At 44.6% G+C, this 24,621-nt stretch overlaps 3 protein-coding genes and 1 long non-coding RNA gene across 15 annotated transcripts in view; 2 read left to right on the top strand and 2 right to left on the bottom strand.

Annotated features, from left to right (window-relative positions):
- Positions 1–38: 38 nt before the first annotated feature.
- Positions 39–4,099, bottom strand: LOC120456111 (gastrula zinc finger protein xFG20-1). The gene is made up of 4 exons (XM_039642742.2): positions 3,711–4,099; positions 2,372–2,745; positions 931–2,312; positions 39–848 (listed from the first exon to the last, which is right to left on the bottom strand). Exons 1-4 carry the CDS (start codon positions 3,712–3,714, stop codon positions 272–274), a joined length of 2,337 nt encoding a protein of 778 aa, XP_039498676.1. The 5' UTR covers positions 3,715–4,099; the 3' UTR covers positions 39–271.
- Positions 4,100–12,677: 8,578 nt separating this feature from the next.
- On the top strand, positions 12,678–14,835 carry LOC120458518 (cytochrome P450 4e3). Its single transcript, XM_039646192.2, has 6 exons — positions 12,678–12,869; positions 13,044–13,153; positions 13,228–13,577; positions 13,641–14,010; positions 14,069–14,240; positions 14,297–14,835. The coding sequence occupies exons 1-6, from the start codon at positions 12,710–12,712 to the stop codon at positions 14,713–14,715; spliced, it is 1,581 nt and encodes a 526-aa protein (XP_039502126.1). The 5' UTR covers positions 12,678–12,709; the 3' UTR covers positions 14,716–14,835.
- Positions 14,230–15,237, bottom strand: LOC120458519. Of its 4 annotated transcripts, none has more exons than XR_005617198.2 (4): positions 15,223–15,237; positions 14,759–15,159; positions 14,584–14,711; positions 14,230–14,490 (listed from the first exon to the last, which is right to left on the bottom strand). It is a non-coding gene; the product is annotated as an uncharacterized LOC120458519 (long non-coding RNA). The 4 variants fall into 4 exon arrangements; XR_005617200.1 differs by lacking the exon at positions 15,223–15,237 and having other exon boundaries at positions 14,759–14,805; positions 14,873–14,950; XR_005617199.1 differs by lacking the exon at positions 15,223–15,237 and having other exon boundaries at positions 14,584–14,805; positions 14,873–14,978.
- A 939-nt stretch (positions 15,238–16,176) lies between these two features.
- LOC120443801 (sodium/potassium/calcium exchanger Nckx30C) overlaps positions 16,177–24,621 on the top strand; it is a 31,917-nt gene continuing 23,472 nt past the window's right edge. For 8 of the 9 annotated variants that reach the window (XM_039623140.2, XM_039623136.2, XM_039623139.2 and 5 more), the window contains exons 1-2: positions 16,177–16,234; positions 18,362–20,306. In XM_039623140.2, the coding sequence (XP_039479074.1) occupies positions 19,373–20,306 (934 nt within the window). In that variant the 5' untranslated portion in view covers positions 16,177–16,234; positions 18,362–19,372. Of the gene's footprint in view, positions 16,262–18,361; positions 20,307–24,621 lie in introns of all 9 variants that reach the window. The other variant, XM_039623134.2, reaches the window with a different exon arrangement.

Below are 24,621 nucleotides of genomic sequence, written 5' to 3'. Positions count from 1 at the left end.
AACGTTTTAAAACAAGAAAAAGAGAAAGTTTCAAAGCCTATTTTTATAAGGAAATTTATTTTTCTTAAATGTTTTTTGACAGGTCCGTATGGCGTTAAACCTTCATCTACATCAAGTTTATGTAGCTTATTTATTTTCAATGTTATTTAATTAATCCAGTCATTAAGTAGATATTATGTAGTTATCATCCCATTTGTTGTACAGTAGAATACGCATCCGTTTACAAAAGCATCTTTATTGAGTGGGATCGCTAAATGAATGTGTTCCGAAGTTACTCCAATCGCCGGGCCTCGGCTTGCATGGTCTGCAGTACGATGTGTGGCACCAGGTGTGTGGAGGCATAGTTAAGGGGCACAGTGGCCAATGGCGCTGAGCCATCGGATGGGAAGTTGAGCTCCTGGGCCATGGGCATGTCCCGGTCGATGACATCCTGGGCGATTAAGGTCTTGGTCTCCTCGTACTCCATGCCCGCCTCTGGCTTGGCGCCCATCAAGAGTTTTCCGCGCTGCACACCCATGTACTGGGTGGCCTTTGCATTCAAAGGCAACTGGCCGCAGGTGTCGGCGTGCACCTTGCGATGGGCCTGCAAGTTGGAGATGCAAGTGAAGCGCTTGCCACAGTTATTGCACAGGAAACGCTTGATGCCTGTGTGCACGGTCATGTGGGTGAGCAGACTCTCCCTGTACGGATACTCCTTGGGACACAGGTGACACTTGTACGGCTTGTAGTCCGTATGCCGCGTCTTCAAGTGCGACTTGTATTGCGCCTTCACCTTGAATGTCTTGCCGCACTTGTCGCACTGGTACGGAGTGTCTGCTTTGTGAAGGAGCATGTGCGTCTTGAGAATACTGCGGAAAGAAAGAAACGTTATTAATATTGCTTCAAGAAACATTAAATCACAAATAGTTGTTACACCAATTCGCTTCTTACCCAGCGGTGGACAAGTGCTTGCCGCAAACGCTGCAGCCGTAGAGCGGTAGGCGGCCACAGTCAGAACGAACGTGGTCAGAGAGCGAGGTGCGTCCGGTGAACTTCTTGCCGCACTTGTCGCAGATGAGGTTGCGCTGCTGGCTGCGCGGCTCCTTCTTCGAGTGGAAATTGCGTTCGTGGTTCTTGAGACTGTCGTGGCCGGTCATGTACTTGTCGCATTTTTCGCAATAGAGCAGTTCCTTGTGCTGAGCCCGAGCATGCTCTGTAGCCTGTTCCTTTGTGGCGAAGAACAGATTGCAGTAGCATGGGCACTTAAAAGTCAGCTTGCCATCTTCGCCATGCACCTTCATGTGGGTGACCAAGCGCTTCTCCACCAAATAGATCTTGCTGCATATGGGACACTTAAAGACCTCCTCGTCCAGCTTAGCATGGACGTCCACGTCCTTAAAGATCTCTTTCATTTCTGCCTCATTTAACTTGTGGTCGTCGCGCAAATGTTTCTCGTAGGGCTTGCGGATGTGGTAGATTTTTACGCAGTGCGGACACTTCCAGGATTTCTCCATCTTGTTGATCATCTTAAGGCGCTCCTTTAGCTCCTTTTTGCTGATCTTAGCTACGCGTTTTGGTGTACTCGATGAATCATCAGGCGAGGGCGATCTAGGTGCGTTTCGCTTGCGATACTTTCTCTTGACCACAGGTATCTTTTCTTTTGGCGGTCTGCCTCGCTTTCGTGGTCCGGGAGGTCTTTCCATTTGATGACCCCTAAGGGCTAAGACATCTTCTTCCGCAACCTCCACTAGCGGCACGGCCGCTATCTCGTCCAGTATACCAGCGCCCTGTTCCACCTTCAAGCTCTCGAAGGGCTTTAAGCCATCGCCCTCATTGAGCAGCACATCCAGCAGCTTATCCTTTTCGTTGCTAAAGATATCGGTGCTTTCGGTCTTCACATACATGCTGGCGTCCTGGTACTCGAAATCCTCTTCGTCAAAGGCCTCCACCTTGACCATAGCCGGCGGAGGAAGCTGGAATCCGGATGCATCCGCATCGTCTTCACTGTTGTTGGGTTCGAAGTCGGGACACTCGTCACCCGAGTCCGAGTTCTGGCTCTCCTGCTTGAGTTTCGTCTTCAGTCGACTGGCCAGAGGAATGTCATCATCGCTATCTTCCGATTCATCGGTGGTGGTATCTTCTTCATCATCGGAGTCCCTCTTTCTGCCCTTCTTGCGGAAGGTCTTTCGTTTCTTCATGCCATCGGATGAGTCGGGCGAATCGTACTCCGGCTGGCCACAGGTGTCGGGACGACTACGTCGATGCTTGGATAGATTGGAGGCGCTAGAAAAGCGGGTATAGCAGCACTTGCATTCCATTGGTCGGGACTCCTCCTAAGAAAGGGAAAATAATATTAATTTGCAAACGGTGCCACTGTTTCGGATCTACTCACCTTCGAAAGCTTTTCCTCGCCACACTTGGTCCTGCAGTGGCGACGATATGCCTCCTGGTACTTGTACTCCGCCCCGCACTTCTCACAAACGAAGGGTTTTCGCTCCTGGCCAGCTACCGCGCCGGTGACTCCGTGCTCATCCTTTGCATGCTGGGTCAGCTCCTCCTCGTGACAAAACCGAGCATCGCAGTGGCGGCACTCGAAGCCGCCCGGCGGCTGGTGCTTCTTCACGTGCTTCACATATCCGGCCAGGGAGACCAGCGCCTTGTTGCACACCGGGCAGTGCAGCTTGGGTATTCCGTCGGTGGTGATCTCCACCAGAAGTTTGGTGGCTGCCGCCGCCGCACTGCTGCTTGGAGCCATCGACTCGGTTTCTGTGAATGGGAAATGTAGATTAGAGAGTGGAGGGGCGAACGTAAACAAATGCAAATTTGATTTTCTGTTGGTTTGGGTTTGTATGCGCCTACCAGGGATGGATCTTTCAAATGCACTTGACAGAATATTATAGTATTTATACTTATACGGTTTAGTACAACAGAATATATATTTTATATTATTTGTAATATGTAAATCAAGTCAGTTCTAGTGGCTCCCCTTTTTTTCCTACTTTTTTGTTCTGATTCTTACTGAGCAAACTATCGGTGAAATTGAATAATTATTCTTTTGGTTGCTATAATTCTTATTTACGGCTTCTTGCAGATAAATGTTTGATTGTCTGAATTGGTAGAATTTTCTTACAATTTATGGTTTATAATATTATGTCCCACTTATAATCCCTTTTTTATGTTTTTAATTTATATTTTTCACTTTATATTGGTTTTCACATTAAAAAGGGGATTTATTTATATATATGCAGATAAAAATGTAAACATGTTTACTTGAAAATACATTGTACGAAATCAATATTTTAGTGCCATTAAAATGAATGTATTCATTAGTCTCCTTCAAGACCAACTATCGGCTACGAGCACTTTGTTCGATATTCAATTCGTTCTTGCAACCACCACCACCGCCACCTACAACAACAATAACAACGACGGGCAGCCGATTAGCGACGCTGTGCTGCAGCCCTGGTGGCGTTGCGTTCGCCGAGTCGGTGGGCGAGTGACGGGGAAGGCGGGGCAGGTAGGCAGGACAGCGACTTGAAGTGCGCGCATCACGCACAAATGCTCCTAGTTGGCCTGCATCGGCTGTACCCCGAAACGGGGCTCCACCTTAGCCCCCCGATATCGGGAGATTCACGTCTACATATCTACACCTACACACAACATACACCACACACCATACACCATGTACACCGCATATACCATATTACACTGTATAAACCGTATACACCTACCCATATCGGTTCGGTCGAGTGGTGCTTCCTTGGACTTGGATTGTGGGCCCTGTACTGCTTCTGCTCTCTCCACTCCTCTCAACGACGGCTCTCCGAGATTCTCAGACACCGCTGAGGGGTCAGACAAATACAAATGTCTCGCTAATGATGGCTTCGCCTGATTCCGATTTCGAGTTGTTCGATTTGGGCTTTGGGTGCTGCGGAACACTTGGGTTTTGCGCCGATTGCAGCTCGCCGCATTTTCACTCACACTATTATTCGGCTATTATTGTTTGTTGTGGTCGGGCCGAGCACTGCGAAAAATATTAACAACTCTTAAGTACACTTTAAAAAATGAAAAAACGCCAATGCGCTGCTGGCGAGTAAATTATTTTTCTTTGTGCAGCTCGAGGGTGGCAATGCAGCCCTGGTCGCAGCGTTCATTTGAGCGGCGGAACTGGTTCGCCCACAGCATTGCCTCGAACCAGTTCGGCATGATTCTTCTCGTTTATTTTTGATTATCTGCCTTAAAACTGGTGGCGCCATTTGCACTCCACGATTTGAAACTTTGGCAAAATAATTTTAAGTTTCCTTTAGAATAACTAAATTGTATTAAAAAGTACAGTAGTACAATAATGCGCAAAGGAGTCGGACTTGCGTCAATCTGTTATACTACTTACTCGCCGATTAGATACATAAATTTTGTTCACTGCACAACGAGAGAGCCCGCACAGCAGGGTTGCATTGGGCAATTCTCGGCGGGCAAATTCAAATTCAAATTTAACAGATACTTCAAGTGAAGCCACGGACAGTTTTGTTTTAAAACATCAATTTCTTTAAAAATATATTTTAAACTTGCTTCGGATTATTATTTATCACTTAAATGGTTTTAATGCTTAGTTTCACTAAGATATCATTTTCTATGCAATTTCAATTGCACTTTTCCTTATGAAATCATTAACAAAATGGCATGCCGTTTGTTAAACAGTATAGTTTAGATTTGGTAATCTGTATATATGTATGATCCTGAATAAATGTATAAATATGTATAAAGTTTTACTTAAAGTGAAACATATTAGTAATTTATTTTTATCTATTTTATAAGCGGTTATGCTACGAAGCCTCTTCTTTGTGTCCTAATTGGCATTGTTTTTTCCGTGTTGAACTCTGACCGTGCCCAATTTAGACCTTTGCCAGCCGTTTGCGATTGATACACAAATCCCCCAGCCCAGCGCCCAAATACCCGATTGTGCCATCTAAGTGCTCGAAGGCCATGGAGTACTCTATTTTGATTTGGGGGCGATTACATTCAGGAAATTTACACTCATGCAGTTTATTGGGCTCGAAGCTGATTACAATTCTGTGCCGGCAATTTAACCCAACCCTCCTAGCAACCAAAGGTGACGTCAATGTCGGTGTTAGCCCGTGTGGGTGTGCGAGTGTGTGCGTGTGTGTGAGATATGTGTTGTTTATTTGCATGCATATGGGGGCAAACAAATGCAGAAGGTCAATGCTGAAAGAGTGGCTTTAAGAAGAGGCACAATGTGATAAACAACATGTAAAACAGTAGAACAGAAACTTTATGGAACAGCATAGTGTATATTTTGATGCCCAAAAGATGAGGGTGAAGATGATGTAGCCTGAAATTGTGCCAGCAAAATCAACACACAAGTTGCACAGCAACAACTTAATCAATTCTGCCACTGGTCCTGCAAGTCCTGCCATCCACGCCGCTTATTGTGTTTGTTTATTATGCAAATTTGCATTAATTTTTCGTAAGTTGCACACGTGATCCTGCAGCAGTAGCAACAACTGTGCAGCAGTTGCAACTGTTGCTGCCTCCGTTTTTGGGCTTCAAAATTGCTTTCAAGCGCAAATCGTCGGCAAATTTCATTAAAAATGCATATATACACACACACTCAGTTGCCGCCCCTATCCGCATTCTCCTGCCCTTTGACCCCTGCCAATGTCTCTCTTAGTACGCCTGCCATGCGCTCCCTTGAGATTAGTCAGCAGCAAGGACATTTCGGAATCTTTTGTTTTATAAATAGCCCCCCCTTGATAGACAATTAAAAATGTATCTTGCTTTCGGCAAGAACAAGTCTATCAATAGATGGGAATTAAATGCATGTAGAGAAACGGCGGAAGGACCCCTTTAAGCTGGCCCAATCCTTTTCCCCTCCAGGTGGGGATTTCTCTGCACTTCCTTACCCGTACCCTTACCCTTACCCATTCTGTCACTGCCACGTAAGTTAGCCTTAAGAAAAGTTTTCATCCTCACATGTCTAAGCACTTTGTGCAAATTGTTAACGTTGCTGCTGCGTCCTTCTACGCACAGGGGCAACAACAAGATCAACAACAACAACAACAACACCACGGACAACATGAGTAAAAAAGCAACATCAGCAACAGCCTCGGTGGCAACAAAGGCAACAGCAACAACCACAGCAGCTAGAATGTGGCAACAAAGACTTCAGGTTATTGCATGCATTTTAATTAGTAGACAAGCCAAGTGGGTTGCCACGATACATGTACATATATGCACATATATTACTTTATAGCCCCGACATAGGAACATCCTTGCATATACGTATGCATATGTAGATGCAGATCTAAGAAGAGACCAAATTGCCTTCCCATGGGTAAAGCAATCAGTTCCGGAACAATCGAACATTCAAAGTTTGAAAAAGCCAACTGAATGCAAAGGAAAACTTAAAGGCCCATTTAAAAAGAAAGCTGTGGTGAAAGGTTACAGGATTGTCACCGAATTTCGAATGCACAAATGCCACATGCTGCAAAGAAAGACATGTTGCAGGAACATTCGGGCGAAAATTGTTTCAAATCAGAGAGAAAAGTACAAGCTCAACGCAAAAATTAGATGACAAGGATTTAGAGAATAAAATATTAGGAATACCAGTTTTTTAGAAATATAAAATGAAACTAAGAAATTTAAAAGTTTAAAAAGAATGTGTATTTTCTGAAATTTAATATAAGCATTGCTTTAAGCTAACAAATAAACTATACAATCGAAATAATTGATAAAAGCAGAAACTGTATGAATAAGAAATTTTTGTTTGGAGAAGGGCGTGAAAAAACAAGTTTGCCAAATTTATCTAACAATACCCAACTGATATATGGTTTTGGGAAAGCCCTGTCAATTTGCGAAAGCGAACTATTCACGCGGCATAAGGATAACGGGTACGAGATGGAAAGTATTCGGTAGTAGGACTAGATGGCATAGATACTTTTCCAGCGATAAAAAGGACATGTGCATAAACAAATCTGGGCTCATCAGCGTCACAAACAAGACAATGATATATGGATCCGGGTAAACCTTTGTCAATTTATATAAGCAAGCGGTTCGGCTGGATTCGCACATGGCCGTCGCTCCGTCGCTCCGTGGACCATATCTCAGAGTCCTTTCGCTAGGATGGGACAGTCCGCAGAGCTGTAAGTGCGGACTTCAGCTGCGGGCTTCCTCTCAATCTATCATTCTGCCCTCGCTGGTGGCCCTGCACCATCCACAACCAACCACCCACAACCAACCAACCACCCGCCGCCATCACGTTCTGTGCTAGTTTCTTGTATTTATTTTTAAATTGTCTCACTCACACAAGCCCGCACTGAAACACACACAACAGCAGGGACATAGACTCACTCACACACACACATACACGCACGTTGAATTTCATGGCGGTCCTGCACTCACATCTTCCGTGCAGGACGACAACTCATGTTCGTATTGGTTCGGTGAGCGTCCCTTGCCCACATCTCCTTCGATTTCTCGCAGTGTGTGAGTTTGTCTACATAAACGCGAAAAAGCAAATACAAGTGGTATTGCGACTATGGGTTACCCTCCTTTTTTATCTAAGGTGATTTCAAACACATTAACTTCCGATTTTTAACTATAGGTTTATAAACACTATGATTAACGTTTAGATGTTGTTTTAGTAAAAAAGGAAGTTCTTAAACAAATTCCAAGTTTTCCTTCCAAATTTTCCAACCCGTAAAAAAATACATATAATACTTTTTAGTAGTACTAATGCTTAGCACTGTCGTAATCATCAGCAATTGTGCATGCCTTTAGCTAGGGAAAGACTACTGGGTGTAAGACACAAAAAAATCTGTGTAAGCTCGCATCTGTGGGGCCACCGAGCTCCTCACGCGTCCCTGCATGTGTGCGTGAGTGTGTGAGAGTGTGAGGGTATGTGTGCCACGCTGTCCATGTGTGTGTTGGTTTGTGCCACGCTGTCCATGTGTGCGTGTTTGTATGTAAATGTCCTTGAGTGCCTGACGGATGACATTCATAAACGTCACTTCAATTACCTCCACGCGCCAACGCCAGTGACTGTGCCACCTCATTCCTGGGCGAACCGATCCCTCATCCCCTCCCCTTCCCACGACCGGAATTTACCCTGCCCCTGCACCGCCCCCTCCCCGCACCCGATTGCCTGACACCCATTTACCGCGAAAGTTGTGAAAAGTCAGTCAGCCAAAAATTAAAGCACTTTCTACTTTTCCGGTCTCTGGTTTACTTTTTCTTGTTTCAGTCATTGAAGAATTTCAGGATTTTTGTGGGAGCACTAACTCATGAATTGAAAAACCTTCATATTTGTACTTAATATTACAGTTTCCACCGAAACGGTGTTGTATCTGGAAGCAACTGGGTGATTAGTAGGTTAGTAGGGTTTTTTCGAACAATTGTTCCCCGATATGGTATCCTTCTCTGTACCCCTTTTTCTATACCCGTTACTCCTAGAGTAAAAGGGTATATTAGATTCGTTGCAAAGTATGTAATGAAGCTTTTCCGATCTAATAAAGTTAATTTATTTTTGATCATTTTTTCTTGCTTTTTTCTATCGGGTTGCCAAAAAATAAACTGTGAAATATTTTCTTCGCAATCCCATCAGCTGTTTTTTTTGTTTGGTTTGTTTTTCTTACATTTAACATTCTTAGAAAATTTTCCGAGAATTGTCAGTAGAAAACTAATGAGGGTTCAGAATTGGCTTTTTAATAACTATGTTCACTAGAAAAGGACTCTTATTAAGGACACGAAGAGAATAAAACTAATATTAAAACAACTAGAATGGTCTTCCTAGAAGCTCTTCTAACTAAAATTCGTCTGAAATCGTTTGAAAGCTATCCTCTTCAAACATATCCATTTAGTCCAACAAATCAAGGGTTCCTATAACGAGTGGCCAGGAATTTTAGCTCTCACCTTAGTTTTCTCCCTTAAAACTTGATGTCCTGTGAAACTTTTCCAGATCAATCGCTCAATGCAAAACCGAAAAGTCCTCCTAATTCGTTCTGAAAACCTGATCTTGATTCATGGTCTGGCATTGATTTTCCCTCAACAGCCTCAAAAAAGTGGGCGGAGGAGGCGGGGCCACAAACATTTGCGGCATTCGCCGTCGCTCTGTATGTGTGTGTGTGTGTGCGTGTGTACGTGTATTGGTATCTGTGAGTGTGCGTGTGGCTGTGTGTTTGTTTCGGTTTCCTTCACTTACACTTGTCCTTACAAATTTGTCCTTTTCTCAAATGTGAAAAGACGCATAATGTCCTTTTTACTCGCCCTTCTCTTCCGCTCAGCCCTCTCTTCTGGCTTGAGTCTCGGTGCTCCCAGCATTGCCCTCTTTTCCTCTCCTTCCCCCCCTTGCCCCTGGGCTCCCCCCCCTTGCTTCCCTCCCCAGTTCCCTTCCTTTTGTTACTACTGCGTTATACTCTTCCAAAGGTCAGTTTCCCTCAATGCTATCTTATCCTGAAAATAATTATTTAAGTAAATTGTTTTAAATGTAGTGATATTGGATAGTATTTTTCGATAGACTTATATATACATACATACATATATGTATATAATGATTTGAAGTATACCTTTCGACATATTCAGAAATACAAGACTTTACAGGGTATTCTAGGCCCTGGTCTTCCAAGCTAGCCATCCTCTTTGGTTATATTTCTTTTTGTTGACGACATTTTGCCTCGTCGACTGTCGTTTATTTTGTGTGTGTTTTCCTTTATTTTTTCGCTTTCCCATTTTTGTTTTGTCCTTTCTGTGTCTCTGCTGACGTTGGCTGCTGCTGAATCTGCTGTTGGCGTTTGCCGCCCACATTTGCTACTTGTAAATTATTTGCATTAGTAGCCACTTGTGCTTTGCTGTGCGCTTGTGTGAGTGTGTGCCTCGGGTCGAGGAAAATTCCCCCCTCACTCCAACCCCTCCCAATCCATGCGGCCTTCCCACTTTTCCCCTAACTTTTCCTGAGGCTCAGTCCACTGCGAATTCATTTCGTTTTGGGAATGAATCGGGACTTGAAACGGAACTTGACCCACTGTGCGTGGCCCAATGTGCGTGTTTGTTTAGACATACACACCCACACAAATACACCCGTTTGTGTGTATATGTACTTTCGCATTGAAATTTCCATTTTTCCTTTTGTTGCCGCTTCCCATTCTCTTTGTTCGTGCTGGCCTGGCCTGCACTTAAATTAACTGATTGCAACATTCTATACAGCTTTTTATGGCCCGATAAGAAGGTGGGTGGCGGGTACTGTGGCTACTCAGCCTTTTGCATAGTTTTGCGAGTCCCGAAAAAGGGGCGGAAATGGCTGGGGGCTGGCCACATGGGAGTTCTCTCTTTTAAGTGGCCAGTAAATGCGGTTTCTTTGGCTTGGCCAAGTACGGTGGACACTCAATGTGCTGAAATGAAAAAAGAGTGGTACACATTCCTCTTGTTTCCAAAATCTATATATCCAATTTATATATATCCAATATCCAATTTAGAATTTAGAATTATTGATTAATAAACTATATTAATATTTGTGCATAATAATGTAATGATTTTAATACTTTAGGTCCTTTCATCCTCAAAAATATCTTCTTCCTGCAAACATAATTTTACTTCTTTTTTATTATTCCTTCAACTGTTGAGAAAAATTGAAATTTGTAGTCAAGTATAGAGCCCACCGTACCCATCGCTCTTTATTTCCAGCCATTTCTCTCTGCCTCCGAAAGGGCCAAACATGCCATGCAGCATTGCGTGCTCACAACGTGGCGTATACGCAATATTTACATCCTCTTAGCCGCATGAAGGCAAAAAATGCATTAAACAAGACAACGGCAATGACAACAGGCAACGTGCGGAAAAGTGGGATAATGAGGCAGCCAGTTTGGGGAATTGCTGTTCGTTTAAAGACAGCGATTTCGTTCTCAGCCTGCTAATTGCGTATACGACATGTGTGATCCCCACTTGATAAGCCCAAAAATAATTAACTTAAATGACTCTGCGGAATGAGAGTTGGTTTTATTCGACTAATATTTGTGGAAGCGATTGTCGGGGTAATTCGATGGCATACTTTCTGGTGGATCTGGAAGTTTTCAACGTTTCAACGTTTCAACGTTGTGGTTAAAAGCCATAAGCCAACTGGGATTGCGCGGAATATTCTTTTAATAGATGCAATCGATGAATAAAAATAAACATAAAACCAACGGCAGAGGAAGCTGCTACAAATGGGCCGAACAATTTACATAATCACTGAGCATTCAGCGGCACTACCAAATATAGCAACCGAAATGGGAACCGGAAATATGAAGCCCAGTCAAGCAGAATGCCCGGCCGTACATTATACGAGTATGTATACGGTATATACGGTATGTACGGAATATGCGGACTCGTCCTTCGCCTCGCAGCGATTTATCAAAGTTCATTGAAATTGTTTGTTTGCCCGCTGCCGCTCGCCCAAACATGTCCTTGAAAGGGGAGCGGGTGGTGGGTGGTGGGTGGTGGGCCAACGTCCTTGCCACTCTCGGCTTCAGCTGCTGATGATGACGACGTCATTCATTAAAATTTTCGCCCGTTATAAGTTTGGGCATTAAGCATTAAGCAGCAGTAGCAGTAGCATTGAGATGTCAAGCGAATTACAGACCCCCAAACAAATGCCATAAAAGCCATTCACAGTGTGCAAAACTTTTCTCTGTTTTTTTCTCCGTTTGCCAATTTGATTTATTGCCAGCCCATGGAGATGTAATCGTGAAATGGCAAATGTTTCTGTGTGGGCCATGCGTTTGGCGGCCCATTTTTCTCGCCAATCATGGGCACAACTCCCAGCAAGGAATTCCGGATGGTTCTTCTCCGGGGACTCGTGTCACGGGTCCAGCTCACCCACGCAGGCGAAAAGCCAATGCGTGGTCTTTGATTAATTCTCATATTATACGCTTTATTAAGCAGCCTCCACCGAAAACCATATGCCCATGTCGTGTGCGACTGAGGAAAATCGCCTGCCAATTCCATTGTTATGCATATAAGAGTTATAACTCTTTTGTTAGTGGCTTCTGATTCCACCATTTGTTTTGGCCTGTCGTGTCCAGATCTGGGATGCTTGGCTATCCCATATAAATTAATCGCTAATGACCATTTTTGGAGGCCTGGCAGGTGGCGGAACTTCTGGTAGATGGCGAGCCCCTCGCTGATACGAGATTACTAATTCAGTCCGTCTGCCGTTCGTCTGTCTGATAGATAAACAAATAAGTACAAAGTCCACTGAGCCAGACATGAAAAAAAGAACAAATTCAAAAACCTGACATTGATGTTCGGCAATGCCAATTTTGCAATACCCTAACTGGAGTCAACTTTATTTCCCCAAGAACAATAACAGACCTTGCCCATAGATAAATATATCTGGTTTTCGCATAGTCCAAAGGTTCAAAACGATGTGATGTTTTTGACCACTCATTGTTTCCTAGCCATTTCGATCTCGTGGTGGATGCAATCTGATAAAAGTGCCGGTAAATGTGGACTATGACCCCTCAGACTGTGTTGATTCTACAGAGATACCTTAGAACCGATTGCAGTGCGACTAGGAAAGCCGGGAGATTTCGCTTGTCTAATCGGTGAGTGGACCAATCCGGAGCGAGCTGAATGGACCTGGCTTGGCTATAAAAGCGAGTGGCGCAAGCGATTCTTAAATCTGCTCCAGCTGCGTTCGGTTCAGTCGTTGTTGGTGCTACCAGAACAGGTTTATATCAATATGTGGCTCGCTGTGTTGGCTCTGCTGTCGCTACCACTGTGCGCTTTGGTGTACTTTGAACGGAAGGCATCGCATCGCCGCCAACTGCTCAAGGAATTCAATGGACCCACTCCGGTGCCCATTTTGGGCAACGCCAATCGGATTGGCAAAAATCCGGCAGGTCAGTTCCAAAACACCAGCCGTGGAGGCTCGGCTCACAGTCTACGCTGGGCACTGATAATGGTTTAGTGGGTGTTATCAGTTGTACTATAACCGGCTGATAGGAAGTCAGCTGGCATCGAGAGGCCAAAGATCAGACTGATCCTAATCGCAAACACTTTACTGGCTTTCACAGAAATACTGTCTACATTCTTTGATTGGTGGTACGACTACGGAAAAGATAACTTTCTCTTCTGGATCGGATACAGTGCCCACATCGTGATGACCAATCCCAAACAATTGGAGGTAAGTACATTTGAATTGATTTTAGTTCAAAATGTACAAGTTAATCCAATCACACAATATGCATCTTTCACCAGTACATCTTAAACAGTCAGCAACTGATACAAAAGTCCACCATCTACGATCTACTGCATCCGTGGCTGGGTCATGGTCTCCTAACGAGCTATGGCAGCAAGTGGCATAAGCACCGCAAGATGATCACCCCATCCTTCCACTTCAACATCCTGCAGGACTTCCACGAGGTGATGAACGAGAACTCCATCAAGTTTATGAGCCAGTTGAAGAAGGCGAGTGCCGGAGACACTATCATTGACTTCCAGGAGCATGCCAACTACCTCACTTTGGATGTGATTTGCGACACGGCGATGGGAGTGCCCATCAATGCCATGGAGCAGCGGGACTCCTCCATTGTTCAGGCATTCAGAGAGTGAGTTCTTGAAATATGCATTATACATTATTAAATATAACTAAAACAATATTTTACTTTTAGCATGTGCTACAATATAAATATGAGAGCGTTTCATCCATTTAAACGCTCTAACCGCGTGTTCAGTTTAACACCTGAGTTTGCAGCCTATCAAAAAACTCTGAAGACACTTCAGGACTTTACGTTTGACATCATCGAAAAACGAGTCGATGCTCTGCAGAATGGAAGTTCTCAGAAGGAGCACGATCCATCCTTGCCACGAAAGAAGATGGCCTTTCTGGACACCCTGCTATCCTCCACCATTGATGGTCGTCCTCTTACACGGCAGGAGATCTACGAGGAGGTGTCCACCTTTATGTTTGAAGGACATGACACCACCACTTCGGGAGTTTCGTTCTCCGTCTATCTCCTCTCGCGACATCCTGATGTTCAGGTATTTTCGATATACTTTTTCCACATAAATTATTGGTATTTATTATCTTAAACTGCAGAGAAAATTGTTTGAGGAGCAATGTGAAGTCATGGGTAGTGATATGAACAGAAATGTCAGTTTCCAGGAGATCGCCCAAATGAAGTATCTAGATTTGTTCATCAAGGAGGCGCAGCGCGTCTATCCCAGCGTTCCATTCATAGGGCGATATTGCGACAAGGATTATGATATCAGTAAGTATCTTATATATTTACAAAACAAAATAGTTCTACATTTTCTCCTTCCTTAGATGGCAGCCTGGTGCCCAAGGGCACCACTCTCAATCTGGCTCTCATTCTGCTGGGCTACAACGACCGCATCTTCAAGGATCCCCATCATTTTCGACCGGAGCGATTTGAGGAGGAAAAACCCGCTCCCTTTGAGTATTTACCATTCAGTGCTGGACCACGAAACTGCATTGGCCAAAAGTTTGCGCTCCTAGAACTGAAGACGGTTATATCGAAGGTGGTGAGGTCCTTTAAGGTGCTGCCAGCAGTCGATGAACTGGTCTCCAAGGATGGTCGCCTAAACACCTACCTCGGTCTCTCCCCAGGCGAAAAGTTGAAGTGCGAGGCAGGACGGCACAGATACGATCCTATTCTATCCGCGGTGCTAACCCTTAAATCAGACAATGGCCTGCACCTTCGTCTCAGGGAAAGGAGGTCCTAGCAAATAAGTGATATCAATAAGACATGTACATACTGTTAGATACCTGTACTAAGTTGATATGCTGCAACTATCTCCATTTAATCTATCTATCTAAAATTAATAAGACTCCAAGGCAATTAATTTTCATCACTTTTATTAGTGTACCCAATTAAAGTACTTTACTCTCCTGCCGATCTTGCAAATGACCACCTCACGCCAAAGTTGTAAACCATGAAAAGAAGCACGCTCAGTTTTAGATTCATTTTGGTTTTGAGTTGATGTGGTTTCCCTCCAGGCGTTTTTATAGCTGGTTCAATTTCTGCCCTTGCCACGGCCTGCATAATTTATTATAATTAAATTATAAATGGCTTATGGGAGATTAAAATGTTTTGAATTCCAGATTTGGCGAGGCTACTACGCCGTATCCAATAAACAAAACTGCTGGCTTAGTTACGTTGACTCAAGCTGAATTGTAAGTAAAATAAATTTTTAAGCAATCAAATGATTGGAATGATTAACTTTAATCACCTTTGCAATAAGAAATCTACTAACGAGTATTATACTAAAGGCATTAAATTAGTTTCATTGACTTCGACATTAATGTATTGGTACTACCTCAGAAAGTTCTGCAGTGCTTGTAGTTAAATTTTAAATTCCGCATTTTCGACTATTTCGTTCCAACTTGTTTCGCTCCCTTGTCGCAATAAATATTTGATGTGACGGCAAACTTGGCGGCTATCAGTGGGGCGTTGGGTTGGCTTGAATGGGATTGGGATTGGGATTGGGTTTTCTGCGGGTATCCTGTGGCGAGGGGTTAGGGACGTTGGGTAGATTAGGGGAAGCTACTGGATTTGGGGTCGGGGAGTTGGCATTGTTGTGCGTAGAAGTATCCGAGGTATGCGGCGTACCAAAACCGGGCATAATCAAAATACAATTGTGCGTGGAGAGTGTCCGCGTGTGTGTGTGTATTCGTTCTGTATTCGCGCCTGTGTGAGTATGAGTGTGAGTGGTTGTAACGCATGCACAAACGTTTATTTCTTTCTTTCTTTCTGTTGGCGTTTGTTTGAGTGGGTGGCGGGGTGGAGAGTTGGTGTGGAGAACAGCTGCGCGTTCGCTCTCTTTGGCGGCTCTCGTACCCCCGAAAGTATGCTATAAACTGGAAACACGAGAGCGACAGCAGGAAATGCTCGTCCTGATGGGTTGTTAATGCAAATATGTGCGAACGGAAGTCATCGTAAATTAATTAATTACAAATCGAAGCGATGCTCGTCGTTGGTAGAAGCCAGCAGATGAAAATGAAATCGAAACTGAGACTGAGACTCTGGCACTGGCACTGAAACAAAACCCGATCCTGGCCAGCTGAATTCGCCCCCATGCTCCAGCGGCCTGGAAGTCGTTATCCTTTCGGCTCAACTCGGCTCACATTCGGCCCGCCATGGGCTTCGTGTGTGGCCTCCGGACTCGTGGTCGCCTGGCAGGGAACCCAAATCGTTTTCGGGCGCTGTGCTGACAACATCCTCGCAGGACCAAGGAGCGGATGGTGCGTCCCAAAGTCCTCCTGCTCGGTGTATGTGTGTGCAGAAACTTTTAACCGTGTGCGCTGTCTGTGTGCGTGTGTTGGTGCGCGAGGTGTTGGCAAATTGATTGCAGTTTGAAATCAAAGGAAAACTTAAGCCAAATCGAAAAAGCTCACCTCCGTATCGAAAGTGCCCTAATCCTGGCGTACTTCTAGGGAGACAAAATGAACGATTTGCCGCAGCGGTGCACAAAATATGATATACAAAAAGCCAATTTTTATATAATCAAGCAATAAAAAGCCACAAAAATGATGGGGGCAATGAGGGGGGCTGGGGGCGGCTGGGGCAAAGCGTTTTTCGGTCGTCTGTGTGAGTGCAGAAACACTAATGGCAGCCCCGTTCGTGCTTGTTGTGCGTTGGTGTGTGTGAGTCTGAGCCTTCTCGTGCTTGAGGCCTTTTTCATAAAGAGGTCAAAACGTTGCCTCTGCCTTCTGTGTGTGCGTGTTTTGTGTGTGTGTGTGTGTGTGTGTGCGTGTATCTGTGAGTGTGCAGAGTTTCTTCATGCTTTCAGGTTGCCTTCTTTTTTTCGACTGGTCAAGTCAAGAAGAAAACTTAACAGTCAGACTTTCGGCAGTCACGAGGATTCGACCCCGTTCTTAAAGCGACCCCGCCCCTTTAAAGTTGCCCAGCAAATGATATAACAATTAGCCAGGAGTTTCCATTTGGCCCTGTTCGCATTTGGCTTGGCTTAAAGCGCGACTAATGGGATCTTGGTGGATTTTACGTTGCTTACACGCTGACCCCCTTCCCAATGGCTATTACAAATTATATAAAAGCGTTGCTTTTCTGGGATTAAACGATAACTTTTATTGCCCATCATAAAATTAAAAGTACAACTCTAAGTTAATGCGTTCATAAGAAAGAGCTTAAATTGCTGCATAATTTGTGGCTCTGCCTGTGTAGTATAAACGATTTTGTTAAAAGTTCGTAATATTAAATTCTAATAAGATTGCTGCGTTCACAGGACTAATCCAAAGAAAGTAGATTTTAAAGTTAGATTTTGTCTTTCGATGCAAGTCGCTAAAAATGAACTATAAAGAAAATATCAAATGTCCGTTGGCTGCTTTAAGTTGATGTGGCAATTATGTAAAGCAAAGAAAGCGCAAAAATGTTACGCAATTTTCTAAAAAACACACACAAAACATAGCGGGGGAAAAACATAATTAATAACAAAGCCGCACGGTTGAATTCTTGGACAAACTCTGGCCGACGGCTAAAAATAACAGTGGAAAAAGGACAAAAAGGAGCGTATGGGCCAGCGGGATGGGCAGGATTAGCAGGAGCAAGAAAGGACTAGGACTAGAAGCAGCGGGAGCTACTCAAAGCATAACAATGAACATAACCGCACATTCAGCCAGAAGCAGTAAAAAACGCTCGGTGGGCTGGGAAATCCGAAATGGGAAATGGGAAAGTGGGCGGAGATGGGCGTGGGTGTGGGTGTGGGTGTGGGGAGTCACCTACTAAACCTAAATGAAAGTAAAAATTGTAAGCGTAAGCTAAAACAACAAACACAGCAGCAAACGAAAGCAAAAGCAAAGAAAAAGCCGTGAGAAAAGCGATAAGGCCTACCAGATAAGCGGCATCCAGAGAGGGACAGGAAAATTGCGATAGAGAGTGCGGAAAATTGTGCTCCAGAGAGAGAGAGTCTGGAAAATGGCAAAGAGAAAAGTTGGCCAAGAGAGTGTGCAATGATTTTGTAAAGAAATCTGACGCTTTTTGGTAACGAGCATACCAACCAAATTGGGTAGTAAAATTGCTACTCTTAAATGTGGAAAAGTTATAGAAAAGGGTTTTGATTTTTTTAAGTAATATGCCAGCGAAAAAACAAATAATAAATATATAAATATAGTAGAACTACAACATATCATTTTTTAAAATAATATTGTCTAACAGAAATATTTTTAAAATGTATTAAGTGTCAAAAAAAATTTAAACTAAGAATAATGTGTGAATGAAATGAAAGCAGAAACATTGCGACTAATCTGAGCAGCGTGTTTGTAGAACAACCAGTTTAGCTTGTAACCTGTACAAACTAGCTTAAATGTGCTTCAAACAAATTGAACTATATCCTCGCCACTTTCTTTCCACAGACAGGCGTCCTTTGAGCCTTAACAGTCATCGAGCGAAGCCTTCGAAAATGTAAACAAAAGCGACGCAGGCGCAGCAGTACTCTCTCCCTCACTCCGCAAGCAGTTTTGGAAAGGAAAGCCGAGCTTCCAGGCTCGCATCCTGGTCCTGGTCGGTGCTGGTTCGGTCCTTGGCCGTCGTTGGCTGTCGGTTTTCCAGCCCACCTCCTGGCCAGGCTCAAGAAGAGGCTCGGGCAGCCAGCGCTCACAACGCCAGCAGAGTGCGCAGCGTGATGTAGTCCAGCTGCAGACCGACACGGCCACCGTTAGCAAGATTCAGCTCCAGCTTTCGCAGCGGCCACTCAGGGAAACTTTTCCACACTCGGGCACGCATACAGGCACAGACCGCGTCGGAACAGCGGAAAAGCGGAAAAGCCTCAGACAAATGGCCAGGAATAGCAGCAGCAGCAGCAGCAGCAGTAGCAGCAAGCGCAGCAGCACCAGCAGCAGCAGCAGCAGTGGCACAGTAGCCGTGAGGGAGCCGTGAAGTGAAACGGAAAAGCCTGAAAAAAGGTGGCGTGAAAAGTACCACAAGAGGCAGGGGAGGGGTGTGTGAAAATCAAGGGGAACAGCGCGCCCCGTGGAAATGGAAATGCCGAGGCTCCTGTTAGCCTCGCCAGCAGCGGATGTAGCCGCAACAGCAGCGGAAACAGCAACCTGAATCCGAGTCCGCATCCGCATCCGCAATCGCGCCCGCTCCCAATTTCTCCGCTCTCTCCGTTCCGTGTTAATTGTTATTTATGTATAGTGTATATATAAAGTTGTGTGATACAAATGAATCGCTTAGATCTGATGGCAAGCGAGAAACTGTAACCTAAACTCAGTCTAATCAAAAGCGTACAACGACAACAAACGGTTTTGCAAGTGAAACGACATAACACCAAGCCAACAAACCAAACAAACCAAACAAACCAAATAAACCAAACAAACCGATCAAACAAGTAAACAAACAACAACATTAATCCAACGGGTCCAATGTTGCAGCCAACAACATGCAGCAAACAGCAACAGCAGAGGCAGCAACCAGCAATCGCAACAGCAGCAGTGGGAGGAGCAGCGGTCCAGGAGCTGCTTCAAAAAGCTAAAGATCATGGAGCCTTAGCAGCAGCAGCAGCCACTGCAACAGCAGCAGCAACAACTGCAACAACTGCAACAGCCGCAACTGCAAGCCGCAACAGCAGCAACACTTGGTGCCACAGCGACAACATGTTGTCCGCAGGCCGCAGCCGCATCAGCAGCACAACGATAGACTTCAACAGTCGCCGGCGGAGGGGGCGCCTACGAGGCCACGCCCCCTTTGAAATGGCAATGAACAAGCAACACCAAGCTACGATACTGGACGAGTGTGTAAATATTTTCAAGCGCTTAGTATTATTAACATTAAAAACAATATCAGCAACAACAACAATAACAACAATAACGAAAGCAAAAACAAGAAGCAGAACAGCAGCGCTACCAGCAACACCTGCACCTGCACCTGCAACTGCATCTGCAACATCATCTCGTGGTGCCTCCGCGGAGCAGTTGCTCCAACCAAGTAGCCGCAGCCGCTGCAGAAGTCGCCGCTGCCTCCGCCTGCCGATCTACAGCATCCTGCTGCTCTGCCTAACCACCCAGGGATTGGGACTGGGAGATGCCGCCAAGCCCAAGTCGGCCAAGCAGCACTTCGGTGGCAGCAGCAGCAGCAGCAACAGCAACAATCCAAACCAGAACCACAACGATGTCCTGGGCGGCGTGGGCGCCCCATCGCAAACGTCCGGCGAGGACGAGGCCGAGATCATGTACCCCTTCCAGTCCGGGGAGCAGATGTTCGGTTTGGAGGAGGACCAGGACCTGGATCCGGAGCTCAATTCCAATGCAGTGCCCGGCTCCGACGAGGATAATGCGGCCAATCAACGTGGTATCAATGGTGAGTCTCCTTCCAACTCTGCACTTCCCATACCCATACCCATACCAATACCCATACCAATACCTGCGCATACATATGTGGAATTTTGCATCCGAGCGTGAGTGTGTGTGTGGGTGTGGGTGGGTGCTGCTTGACTAATGGCATTCGCATTTAAATGAGCCTTTCAATTTCGGGGGCGAGAAGTTTTCAGCTGGGCGGATCCCTGCGTCAAACTTTTCAGCGAAGACAAATTGAATTTGCCTTGCATGGGGCATCGATGAGTTGGAATCGAGTGTGAGTGCTGAGTGCTGAGAAATGATAGCGTATAAAAGTTCAAGGCCCGGAATCGGACAAATGTTTAATAGGGATGCAGGTACATATTTGTTTCGCCCACATACGTTATCCACTGCAATTTGAAAAATTGTAATAATACAAAGAAGAGTCTTCTAAAATATGTTTTGGTTGAGTTAGTTCTCATGATATATTTAAAGAGTACTATAAATTAAAAATAACTGAACGTTTCGATGGCATTGTAAACCAGAAGTAAGATGTTGAGAGTATCCACATCTAGGGCAATTATTTTGCAACCACACTGCGTATGAGCGATATTTATGTGCTTACATCGCGTATACGTAACGCAATGCGTGAAGTGCTTGCCACTGAGGCGAGAGAACCACAGTAATTTCCGCAACACTCGTATACGCTGCGTATACGTAATATGACGAACATAAATTATCCTGGCCGCAGCATAAGCGACTGCAAATGAACATAATGGAACAACTGTCTGCAGTTGGACGATGAAATATCCTTCTTTTTTTTCTGTATGCGCCCCAGAGCGTGTTAATGTGCGCCCAGCAAACATTCACATATGTGAATATATATGTATATATAGTATATGTATACCTTTCTGTGCCACATCAGCGAAAGTCAAGCTGCTGCTCTTGCCACCACATTCTGCACCTTTGCAACCTTTGGCGCCCCGGCAACCTTTCTACCTTATGCCCCTGATTCAGCCAGCCTGTCCTCCTCTGTGTCCTCCGAGTGTGTTTCTGCTCCCGTGAGCGGCGCAGTCACATTTTGGCCAACAATTAAACCCAACATTGCACACGGAGCCGGGAGCCATTTCTCATTTTAATGACTCAACCGAGCCAGGTCCTGTCACAAAGTGGCTGGGGCCCAGCTGTGTAAGTTTGGGGCAAAAAGGCTGTGATCGACGAAAGTTGACTCCTTTGTTTAAATAAAAAAAAAGAGGGGAGGGACACACGATGTCAACGGGCAAATCTCCGGTTGGGTATGGATGTTGATGATGTCAAGCCTTGATAAGCCAACGCGGTAAATCCCATCCAATCCTGCGCTTTGTTTGCCTTTGGCCACCCATTCCATTCCATTCCATACCCTACCATTCCATTTCAATTCCCTGCTGCCATCCGCACAAGCAAATAAACCGACCAAATCGGAGCACTCGTGACACACAAAACTACTCGAAGGCGGGACGTGTCCTGCGAATTAAAAAAACTGCAAACTGCAAACTGCAATCTGCAATTGCGCAAGTACATTGCTACAGCTACAACTACATCCAGTGCATTGTTTGTTGTGTGTAAATCAGGCTTTAAAATTAACGCAGATTGCTGGAACAAGCGACGGGCCACGAGCAATTAACATGAAACTAGCGGCAAAAAGTCCACGAAAAAACGCGACGGAGGACGCACACAGTGAAAAATAATGCAGACAGAGCGCGGGCACATAACTCAGGTCACCCGCGCACTTACAAACATATACATTCGTTTATTTATATGTACGTACGTATGTATGTACTTACCTCCATATAAATGTGCACTGGTCTTCTCCACAGCGACCTTTGTTCGAAATTTATATATGTATATACATATATTTATATACACTCGTACGTACATACATATAGAAATTCCTGACAGTGTGTATGTGTGTGTATTTGCCTTGCTTTTGGCTTTTCTATTTTACCATCGACCCAAATTGCGAGCGCGCTCTCCGTATAATAACAACAAAAATACACACACTCTTGGCTGAAATATAGTATAAGTATGTGAGCTAGTGTGCGATGTGTGTGTGTGTGTGCGAGTGTGTGTGTGCGAGTGTGTGTGTGTGCTTGAGCCAGCACACGCAAACGTGGCTGTTAACGACGTTTCAGGCTCTCAACGTCGGCGTTTTGTGGGTGTATGGGTGTATGAGTTGGTGGGTGGCAAGTGGGTGGCTTGGGGCAGACCCTGAAAAAAAAGAAAATAAAAAACAAGCAAAAGGAAGGAGAATATAAAGTTAAGTAAAGACCTCGACCTAAACGGCAGGCGGCCAAAAACTTGGTTTAACTTTTTGCGGGTGTGTGTGTGTGTGTGTGTTGGAGTGTAGGCAAACATTTTGAAAAATGATTGAGAAATACAAAAATACATAGACAGTAACAGAAACAGAAACAGAGGCAGAAGAAGAGAATGAGGAGAGCGAAGTGGAAAAGCAGAAAAGCTGGAAAACCCCCGAAAACGAAACCGAAATGGCGGCAGCGGAAAAGTCCGAGACTAGAAGCCACCAAATTGAAGGCAGCACAAGCAGAAGTAGAACGAGCACGCACAGCGCCTTAAACACAGAAATTTAAATCGATAAATCAAAATGCCAACAACAGCAGCGGCAGCAACAACAACAACAGCAACATCAACAATAGCGTCCTGGCAAGGACGTGTGAGTTGCATGCTAAAAGCCACCAGAGAGACGATGAAAAATCCAACCAGCAGAAGCAAAAAAAAGCGCGCTAGTGTGGGTGGCAGGAAGTTTGTTTCCTTCCTGCCTCCAAGCCATTTCACTTTTTTTTATTTTTTCACTACTGTGTATTTTTCTGTGTCGCTGTGCTTGTGCTGTGCTTTTCGGTCCGAGCTGAAATGACAACATTTGGCCGCCTTTTTAATTATTGACATATCCCCCCCGCCGCACACAAGCGCCACCCATGGCCAGTGTTCCTTACATCCTTGTGGCCACTAATTGCCCCTCCTGTCTGGCGGCTCTGATTCGGCATTCATTTCGGTTTCGATTCCAGCTGCAACTGAGTCAGCTCAGGTGCGCTAAACCCACAGGATTGGGTATCCCGCCTGGAATCCAATCCAAGTCACGAATGAATCACGTACCGCCACTTGGATATCAATGAATCGCTCTTATCGCGCATGATTCATGCTATCCGGGGTTTTGTGGTCAAAGTCTTAGAAAACCGGTTAGCAAATGCAACCTCACAACGGTATCGAGTGTCATTCACAGCGAACTGCGTAAGCAAATCTTTCTCGAATGCTTTGAAAACATAGTAGATCTCGAATTTTGTTTGTTTTTATTATGTTAATATCGCGAGGTGAAACGATTTCAAGATATTTATGACTAGCTTTGACTGCCTGAACACAAATTATTCACAAATTAGTAAAAGATATGAATCGATTCCCGCTGAAATTTACTAAAATGATTATGTCCCCTTCCAATGAGATTTGTCTAAAAAGTATTTATGGATATTTTCTGATTCCATATTTATTTGTTTTGTCCGCAAACCGCAATTTATTATTGCCAATAGTTTACTTCTAGGTTTATAGGACAATTACAAAGATAAGTTGATTCAAGATTAATTCAAAAGTTTTATTAAAAGCGAGTAATGGTTAAAAGGTTTCCTTGAGTCGGGAAAGCCCAATTGTTTTTAATAACTATTTTGGACCAAGAAAAGCCTTTGTTGACTCATCAAATTATACGCTCACTTTCTGGAATACCTGGCTTATAAGTATATGGGTTTTTCATGCAATTCCCCAAAGTTAATAAGACAAGCTTATATTCAACACATGCTTTTAATGGTTCTTAACTTTAAAGTACCCACTTGTCGTAACAAGCAGAGAATACGAAGTCTTCAATCGAATTTTTAATGTTACAACGTCGACAAACTTTAACAACTGCCATAAAATTTTGAATGCGAAAATTAGTTTAAGAAACATTTCCCATTAAATTAAAGGTTTCCCACTCCGATTTTCGGGTGTCTAGTTCGCTGCGAAATTGGGTCAAGCACATAGCATTATAATGTTGGCACTTTGGGCTTGGTCCACATTGGGTTTGCCCTGGGGATAGAGCCGCTTTTGATTAGCTAAAACATGGCCCCCTCATGTGTGTAGGTGTGTATCTGAATGTGTATGTGCATGTGTAGTTGTATGTGTATGTGCATGTGTAGGAAGTGTATGTGTGTTTGCTTTGGGCCCGAAACTGTGCCAAGTTATGGCCGCCTAGCCGTAACTTTTGAAGGTGGCAAGAAACGCCACCGCGCAACCTTCATTGACAGCTGCTCATAGCCGTG

Source organism: Drosophila santomea, chromosome 2L, assembly GCF_016746245.2.
Source record: "Drosophila santomea strain STO CAGO 1482 chromosome 2L, Prin_Dsan_1.1, whole genome shotgun sequence".
Classification (NCBI taxonomy): domain Eukaryota; kingdom Metazoa; phylum Arthropoda; class Insecta; order Diptera; family Drosophilidae; genus Drosophila; species Drosophila santomea.
The sequence above is the reverse complement of the archived record's forward strand: the minus strand, read 5'-3'. Positions and strand labels throughout refer to the sequence as shown.